The sequence below is a fragment of the Artibeus jamaicensis genome, unplaced genomic scaffold, assembly GCF_021234435.1.
Source record: "Artibeus jamaicensis isolate MK-2021 breed Jamaican fruit bat unplaced genomic scaffold, CSHL_Jam_final contig_3174, whole genome shotgun sequence".
In the NCBI taxonomy this organism is placed as follows: Eukaryota; Metazoa; Chordata; class Mammalia; order Chiroptera; family Phyllostomidae; genus Artibeus; species Artibeus jamaicensis.
The window spans coordinates 5,098,558-5,108,115 of NW_026521738.1; the positions used below are offsets into that span (position 1 = coordinate 5,098,558).

The following is a 9,558-nucleotide window of genomic DNA, read 5'->3' on the forward strand; positions in this document are numbered from 1 at the left end:
GGTCCTGCTTCTTACCATCACTCCCTCCTGATTCTTTCCCTGCTTCATGCTCTCTAACCACCTTTCTTCCTTTCTCTTCCCCCTCCGCCTTTTAGGTGTTTAGCTCCCACCTTTTTTTTTTTTTTTGGCCAATGATTCCACACAATAATGAAGCATTTAAGTGTGCTGGGCAATAGGCTTCGTGATATGGCAGCCACAGTGTGAATAAGCAAGGTCTCTGCCCTTCAAGGAGCTTAAGGGTGGGAAGGTTTGAATAATACATGAGAGGAGGGGGGAGGACAGAGCGAAGGGAGAGAGGACAAAGGAGGGTGGAAGATGAATTTGGGTCAGACATGGAAGGCTTTAAATGCAGTGCATTTTTTATAGGAAGATGGAAGCTGTGGTCGGTTTGGGATGAAACTCCATGAACAGAGTTTTCAGGACATTACCACAGGAGTGATGTGCAGTGTGGGGTGGAGGGGAGAATGGAGGCCGTGGGACCACGGGAAGAAGTGTGGTATAGTGCAGGCTTGTTCCAAACAGGGCACAGGGGGCGGGCCATAGGGGAGGAAATGGAAGACATTCTGGGTTGCTTTTCAAACTTTTCCCCATATCCCATTTCATCGAGATTCTTATTACTCTTCCCTGTGTCTCCAGGGTGAGAATCAGGACTTTGAATTGAGCCTTTGTTACTGATGTGTGTGTACAAATTCCTCAGATGCAGTGGAAAGGAGAAAAAGTTGGGAACAACTGGCCCAGCATAGGGTAGGCACTCAGTGATACTTGTGGGACGACTGGATGGGTGGATATGCACTGGTCGTGGAACTTGAAGGCCTAGATTTAAGGCCCACTTTAATCTCTTATCATCTGTGTGCTGCCCTTTAGAAAACCCCCAAAGTTGCTGGGCCTCAGTTTCCTCCTCTACACAATGAGGGGTCAGATAGGATGTTCTTATAAGCTCCTTTGAACTACATGTTATTATGAGATTCTATGTGATTGTCACAACCAATGCGTTTGTGAATGTGGAGGGTGGCATGGACTAAAGTGCTGGCAATGGACACAGAGAGGATAAATGCAGGAAATATTTTAATAGAGAAACCAACATCTTCTGGCTTCAGCAATACTGTTGAACAGATAACCTCAGAACCCTCCTGTTACACAATATGCAGACTGATTCACAAAATGTAACAGACACCTGAAATGCTTAATTGAGCTTGCAAGACAGGAGAGGAAATCTACATGGACCAAAACAAAGGAACTGAGATCAGGGAGTGTGAGCATGAGGTGTGGTGTGGTCAGCCCCAGGAAGTATGGGGGAGGGAGGAGTACACACAGGGCCCGGCTGTCCTGGCCCGAATGTCCTGGCCGGGCCTCTGCCGGGAGTAGGAGGAGCTGCCTCTGAGAATCCATAACTGCGTGAATGAGAGTGTGAACTCCACACCTGCATGCAACAGGAACCTCCAGCCAAGAAATGAACATAAAGATTGGTCTCCATCAGTTGACACTCCTGGAGTGCCTGGCACAAACAAATACAAAATTGCTCAGGAGAAACATACCCTTGACCCAGGCCGCTGCGTATTACTGCCCAGGTAAATTCTCACTGAAGACTAGTTTACAAGATAAAACTTACAGTACATAAAAGGAAATAATGTGCTGTGAATGAAAGTAGTTGAGACCCCTAAGAACTTCAGCAAGATCCAACAGTTCTGAGCTAGAGCCTGGATGTGGGGGGAGGGGGTCAAAGGTGAATCCCACAGAACCGCAGTTATTTAAGTGAGTCTAGGGAATCAAACACACAAGGGTTACCATTAGCAAAAATTGGGTATATGGAAGGATGATTTGATTTTAGACAGATTGTATTTGAAATGGTGGTAGGACACCCATATGGAGATGTTCGTTAGTTAGAACCAAGGGGCTGCAGCTGGGGGAGGGGCCAGGGCTGGCTGACTTAGAGGTCGTCAGTGTAGCAGTGACGATGAAGGCCTGGGAGTGAATGTGCTCTCCAAGGAGAGTGTGGAAATAGGGAAAGTGCGAGCTCAGAACCAAATCTGGGAAACACCCACACCGTGAGGACCAAATGAACAAGAGAACCAAGTGAAGAAAATGAGCTCTCGGTTAGTCCCTAATTCTGCTTGGGCCCTGGGTTTGGGTTGGTCTTCTGATTGTTTGATTTTAATTCTTTCCATCTCCTGCTTAACATTCTTTTCTCTCAGAATCCCGGGGGGACACTGCAGAAAATGTGGCAGTTTCTCTTGGAAGTACCGGGAGGAACTTCTCGGCTGGGGGTTCTAGAACTAAGCGGGGCTGTGGTACTAGCACTGCTACGAAGTCAGTTTTCTCGTCAGTGAGGTTAGGCCTAGACAGGTGTGAACACAAGGTGGGGCACGACATAGCGGGCAGTGCTGGACAGCACCCTGCTGAAGTAGGCAAGGGCCAGGCGGGCAGACACCACCCACCCACAGCCTGTCTTCCCTTCTTCCTTTGTCCAGGTTGTGTGTTTTGGGACCAGTTGCTCGAAATCTGAATCTTTGTGCTCTTCCTTAGCATGGAAGGTGAAGTCAGGTGGTCCGTGCGAATAAATGAAAGGTGTGGTCACTTAAACAGTAAGATAATGAGAGTCATCATTAGCTCGTCTCTGCATCTACTGCAATTACCCATCAGGATACCGGACATCATTTGAGCCTCTCTCTAAGGTTAAATATTGCCCTCTGCAGGCTACTTTTAAAAAACGTTAACTCTCCTAGAAGAGGTAATACCGCATCCCTTCTCACAAATTTGTTTATTAAATACAAAATACTCGACCACCGTGAAAGCACTTAACACCTGGGGAGAAAAGTGGGTAGAACTTTGTGACTTGATGATCCTGTTGCCGGCCCACTGGACTGTGGGGGCGGAGGGTGGTGAAGCAAGGCTGAGCGCGGAGGGACAAAGAAGCCAAAGGATCAGAAGCTGAGTTGATCTGGCACCACAGGATTGTAAGGCTCCCTCTTTTATTATTATTATTATTTTTAAAGATTTTATTTAATTTTTAGAGAGAGGGGGAGGGAGAAAGGAAGAGGAGCAGACAAACATCGATGGGAAAGAGAAACATTTGGTTTCCTCTCGTATGCACCCCATCTGGGGATGAACCCACAACCTGAGTATGTGCCCTGATTGGGAATCAAACTGATGACCTTTTACTTTGCGGGACGATGCCCACCAACTGAGCCACACTGTTCAGGGCTGTAAGTCTCTCTTAATTCAGGAATAGCACACCTCAGAAGAGAAAAGAATGAACCCTCCCAGACAGGCCCTATTCTTTCCTTAGCGGCCGTTGGGGAAGAGAGATGGGATGCATGACAGGCATTTAATGTCCCAAAGTCAGCGCAAGGTGGCCAGGAAGAGTGTAAAAGCTTTTGGGTTAGAAGTTCATGGAGTGAAAGGGGGCCAAGTGAAATGCCACCTTCCCCATTATACGGTCACGCTTTCCTCACCACCCTCTTAGCGACACCGTTCCCCTAAAAAGCCAAGAAGGAATTTATCAGGAGAAGAGCCAGGGAAAAAGGGCTTTGCCAGGTACAGAACTGGACAGTAAGGGGGCTGCTGCCTCCTGGGGAAGATGCTCTGTGGAAAGAGCAACTAAGGTGGCTGTGAGCTTCTGGCTTGCACCCTCTCTTCTCTAGGCTTGGCTCTGCCATCAGTAGTCTAGAATCAGGGGTGTCCAACCTGCGGCCCATGGGTTGCACGTGTCCCAGGATGGCTATGAATGCAGCCCAATACAAAACTGTACAGTTAATTAAAACATTATGAGATTTGTGTATGTGTGTGATTATGTGTTGCAATGTATTTAACGTGTGGCCCAAGACAGCTCTTCTCCCAGTGGGGCCCAGAGAGGCCAAAAGGTTGGACAGCCCGGGTAGATGAATGCTGGATCCCCTTTGGCACTGACAGCATGTGAGTCCCATACAGACCCACAGGCACTTGCTGGAGCCTCTGTGACACCCAGCACACTGGGTGTTCACAAACGGCATGGAAACACTGCAGTCTTCTGCTGCCATCCTCACTGCCTGGGGCTCCCTCTAGTTGTGGAACCTGTTTCACCTCTTGATAGGAAGCATTTCCGAATGGTATCCTTAAGCAGAGGTTCCGCCATGCTGGGGTTGGAAAGCAAAGCACTGGCTTTGAAGCCAGAGAGATGTGAGTTTGACTGGGTCTGTCCTTAGCTGGGTTACTCAGAAAGTTAACTGCTTTGTTTCCTGGATCTTTGAAATGGAGTATATGAACGCTGCACTCAGGACTGTGAGGATTAAGGAGCATATATCCAGAAACACCTTGAGCCCTTAGGCTAGCTGTGATTAAATTCATTTGTTAATTCATTGCATATTTATTGAATACCTACTATGTGCCACAATGCCTGACAGGAGGTGAGTAATGACTCCATGAGTGTGAGGAACTCCTTGCTTTTCTGGCACATATTTTCTGGGAGGGGAGAGGAGTTTGGGGGGAAGGGTCAAGAGCTTGGATGGCAGATTCAGTAAGCTTTTAGCACAATAATTTTAATTGCAAAAATAAACAGTTTTGCCAACTGCTTGAGAGTAGCGTATGCTTTACAAAAATTAACAACAAAAGGAAATAACCCCAAAGCAAAACGTTACACCCAATGGCTGCTGGAAACGACACTGCTGTACAAAATACCGCTCGAGACCGGCTCGGCGCTGCCCCGGCCTGTCTGGGGGCGGGGCAGGGAACTAGCAGACGGCGTAGGGGGTGCGCCAGGTACAAAACGTGGCCTTGAAACCCGAAGAAATGCCTGCTCATTGGGTGGCCCGACAGGGCTTCCCCCAAGCGCAGCTCACGCGGAAAGAGAGCCTGGACGACGGGAGCTGTCCACGGAGCTGGTGCTGAACGGAAAGTGTGAGGCGGGAGCTTCAAGGGAACTTTGAAGCTGGACCAGAGGCTGGCCCCCGGGGCGGGCTGGGAAGAGGAGCGAAGGAGGGGGACGGGTCTCGTCTTCTCCCGCGCGCCGGGCAGCGGCGCCCCAATCTACAAACCTCTTTCTTCCTCACAGGGGGGCGAAGGAGAAGCCCAATGAGTAAAAGCCAAGGCCCTTGAGCCGCTCCTCTGCGCGCGCCTTCTGCTTGAGGTGCACCTTGCTGTGCCGCTTCTTCTCATCACTGCGCGCGAAGCGGCGGCCGCACACGTCGCAGGCAAAGGGTTTCTCGCCCGTGTGGGTGCGCACGTGTGTGGTAAGGTGGTCGCTGCGGCTGAAGTTTCGGAGGCAGATGCGGCACTGGAAGGGCTTGTGGCCCGTGTGGATGCGCAGGTGACGGTTGAGCTCGTCGGAACGCGCAAAGCTGCGCACACAGCTCTCCACTGGGCAGGCGAAAGCCTTGGCGTGCGGCCGCGGACAGAAGCAGCGTGCGCTGCACTTGCCGCCCCGGCGCCCCTTGCGCCGCGCCTTTGCTGGGGGGAATGGGGCCGCCGGCCCCGGAGGCTCGGGCACGCCACTGCTCCCAGGGATGTCCGCCACCGCAGGTTTCGGGAAGTCCGCCGCGGCGCTGCAGAGGCCCAGTGGGGAGAGCTGAGGCTGCGTTCCGGCCAGAAACTCTTCGCCGTCGCCGCTACTCCCTCCTTCCCCACTAGGAGGGGTCAAGAGCCCGGAGAGGCCCTCGGCCCCCTCCCCTAAATTACCCGAGGCCAGCGGGAAAGCGTCGTAAGCCCCCGTAGGATAGAATCTGTTGGTCGAGTCAGCCGGCAGCTCTGCGGGGCAGCTGATGGACAGCAGATCTTCAATCTTGGCTCCCATCGGGGGGAAACGGGCCTCGGAGGCGGCTTGGCAGCCTCCCTGCGAGCTACAGCTCCCCGGGCCCCCAGTAGAGAGCAGCTCCCAGGGAGCGTAGAGACCTTTGAAGGCCGAGGCAGTGTCCAGCACTGGGGAGGCCGGAGGAGCCCGGCGGCCTGGCTTGACGTCGGGTGGGGAGAGCTGAGGTTCATACAGGCACTGCGACGGGGCGCCAGCCGAGGGCGAGGCCTCCCAGAACGCCTCTGGGAAGGCGGTAGCTCCCAGATCTGGGGAATAAAGGTCCAGGGGGCCCGGCAGCAAGGCGTCGGGGCCTGAGGGGAAAGAGGCGTCCAGTGGAGACCGGGATGCTGGCACATCGGGGCCGGGGAAAGGTGCCAGGCCCAGGATGCCGGACATGAGGTTGAAGAGTGACTCCGGGTCGTGCGGGTGTTCGGGCACTGCCTGGATAAAGAAGCTACCGCTGTAGCTGAGGCTGGGAGGAGGTGTGGGCGCAGGGCCCTCCAGGAAGCAGGAGTCGGCTAAGTCTCCTCCGGTGCCACAGCTGCTCAAAGCCCAGCTCAAGAAGTCACCTGCTGAGGAAGGAGCAGGAATCAACTCCAGGCACCTAAAAGGGCGCGCCTCAGAGTCTGCAGCCCTTACACGAGGATCCCTTGGTGCGCCCTGACACATATAAAATGCCTTTTTGCACATTCTAATCCTGTTGGAGCCAGCACACACCCCAGGACGCACACAAAAACATGCATACGCAAAACACACGTGCAGAGGCAAAAAGGACACCTTGATACACGCACAATTCCCTGTGGAGGCGCTGGCGGCCCGCTGGGGGTGCCAATGGCGGTGCGCACCCCGAGACTCCCCCGAGCTTCCTACGATCCCTACCCCCACACCTCCTGCGTCCCAGACCCTGTCTGTTCTCAGGCACCGTGTGCCCCCGCATTGCGCGGCCGTCTGAGCAACCCCGGCCGCGCTCCGTACCTCCGGTGTAGCCAGCGGCCGAGTCCCTGGTGGGCAGCTGGGGCAGTTCGGTGCTGGGTTCCGAGCAACAGCCCTCTGAGGACTTGACCAGAAGCGCGTCGGGGCCGGAAAACTCGTTAAGGTGGAGCATGGCGCGGCGGCGGCTGCGGGGGGCCGGGGCCCTCGCCTGCTGGGCTTGGGCGCGCGCGGACGGAGGGGAAGGCCGACTGTCGGGGCGCCCCGCGCCTCGCAGACCCAGGCGCCCGGGCTCCTGGCTCCCGGCGCTCACCTCCTGGAAAGGGGTCAGGGGGCCGTGGTGCTCTTACTCGTTGGGACCGGCCTCAAGCGGCTGCTCGTCGCTTCTTCAAAGCGCAGCCGGGCTCCCCCCAAACCTCGGCCCCCCCACTTATATAGCAGCGGCAGCGCTGGCTCAGGGCTTCCGACTCCCGGGGCCACTGCCATTTCGGGAGGCCCCGGCCCTGCCGCCGTGACGTAAATGCCCAAACATGGACACAGGATGTGTGCCGGGGACTCCCGAAAAGGAAAGCTCTGGCCGTGACGTCGTCGCCGCCGCCGCCGCCGGGCCCGCGCCGCAGCGTGCGCGCGCGCTCCCCAAGCGCGGAGCCCGGTGCGCGCAAGGGCCGCTGGTGCCCCTCGCTGGGTCGCTGCGCCGCGCGCGCGGACCGCCGTCCAGTAAGTGCACTTTCCGCCTGGAGGCGGAGGAGGGAGGACGGAGGGGAAAGATAGCATGGGTTTGGGGATTTCACGGTTTGCGGATGGAATCCACTCCTTACCACTTACTAGTGGCATTAAATGACACAACTATGTGTCATTTAATCTCCCTAAACGTCAGTTTTCTCACCCGTTAAATGGAGATATGTGTCTGTGTGTACATAAGTGTGTTATAAAGAGCAACTGCGTTAGAGCATATAAATTCCAGGTTCTGGGGCACTCAGTAAGCCAGAGAGATTATTGCTGTTATTCGTCATTTGCTTACACGTGTGTTTTTAATTTTCTTTTTTTTTTAAAGATTTTATTCATTTATTTTTAGAGGGGAAGGGAAGGAGAGAGGGAAAGAAATCTCAATGTATGGTTGCCTCTCGTGTCGTCCATTGGGAACTGGCCCGAAACCCAGGCATGTTTCCTGACTGGGAATTGAGCTGCGATCCCTTAGTTTGCAGGCTTGTGCTCAGTCCACTGAGCTACACCAGCCAGGGCTAATTTTCTAAATAGTTTTTTTTAAGTTTATTCTAGGAAAAATAACATTTAAATGATAAAGGATTATACTACTGGCTAATGGTAAGAGGAAAAAGTCATTTAGTAACAAAGGTTATATTCCCAATTGAGAAGTGAAAGTCTCTCTTCATTGTACCCACCTGCCTCCTGCGAAGGCCACATGGAACCTTGTTTATTCTTTCAGGAACACCTCACGCTGGGTGAGAATACACACTGCCCTGCAGTGTAACTTCCCTGTTTATAATAGCTGAGAAATGGCTCCATGTCCAAGCATACAGAACGCAGTCACTCTTTTTTAAGGCTGTATAGTGCTCCTTTGTGAAAGGAGGGCCATATGTCCACTGTCCATGATCCTATAGGAAGTCCCCAACCTTTGGCTTTTACTCACATTGTTGTACTTAACGTTCTCGACTATATCTGAGCATATCTGATCGTATCTGTGGGATAAATTGCCCTAAGTGTAAATTGGGGTCAAATGCTATGTAAAATTTTGAAGGACCATTGGCAAATTTTCCACCATCGAAGTAAGGCCAATTCCTACTCTCTCTTTGTTCACCTACAAGGTATGAGAGAATTCTTTAGAGCTTTTTTCTGCCTTCATATAAATGAAGGGATGCCGTCCCCAGCAACACATGGGATAAATTCCCCTAGAATCAGGAATCACTGGGCTCCTTCTGAAAAACTTAAGAAAACAGAAGAACAAACCTTAACAGGGTTGTTAATCTTGGTCACATGTCTGCCACAGAGAGGGGTGCCTACCCTTCCGAGCTTACCCTGCTGTGGTTTTCCCTCTGTCTTATTTTCTCATCTTTTTTTTTTCATTTAATTTTATTTTGTGTTATAGCTCACTTAACTTCTTTCTGGAACCAATTTAGGGGATTAACTGAACACATGGGGTAGCATATTTTTCTTTGTAAACAGCATCAGTTCTTTGGATTCTGGGTGCTGGACAGTGGGGAGGGCTGGCCTGGGTCTCCTTTTTCCTGAGAATGAGAACAAAGCCATTCAGGGTGACGGGCTGCAGCATGACCGGTGGTGTTATCCCCCAGCCTCCCTTGCTGACTGATACTCTCCTTTTCAAAAGAGTGTAAAGAATCCCCAAGCCCCACCAAATTCTCAGGCCTTTCGTCCAATGTCCATTATCCAAACAGTCATTCATTCAGCTTCTCAATTTTCATTCCTTAAGTAGCTACTGTGGACTACAAAGCAGATTTTGTTTTTATTCTATCTGGACCCTGAGACCCAGTGCCATGCCTCGCTGCCCATTCCCTAACCCACAAGACCCTCCACATGTGTTCTTGGAATATGTCATCACATGATCACTGGCAACACACATGCAGACACATGTTCATCTCCTGGTGTCTGGAAATCATACAAAGGTTTTCTCAGAGTCATGCACACGCAGCATATTCTAACAAATGCCACGGATATAGTTTTATGTTAGCAGCGCATATGTTTGTGTGTGTGTAGGAAACACAGAAACCCAGCACATGTCTGTAAGGATTGGACACACAGAACACTATTTATTTTAAACTCTATTTCAGCCCCGAGTTTGATTCTAATCCAAATGCATTGCCAAGACCAGGTGAATCCACACAAGACATGCA

General features: G+C 52.1%; 1 protein-coding gene across 1 annotated transcript; it reads right to left on the reverse strand.

Annotated features, from left to right (window-relative positions):
* Positions 1-5,020: 5,020 nt before the first annotated feature.
* EGR4 (early growth response 4) lies at positions 5,021-7,177 on the reverse strand. The gene is made up of 2 exons (XM_037126251.2): positions 6,737-7,177; positions 5,021-6,333 (listed from the first exon to the last, which is right to left on the reverse strand). The coding sequence occupies exons 1-2, from the start codon at positions 6,864-6,866 to the stop codon at positions 5,021-5,023; spliced, it is 1,443 nt and encodes a 480-aa protein (XP_036982146.2). The 5' UTR covers positions 6,867-7,177.
* Positions 7,178-9,558: the final 2,381 nt, after the last annotated feature.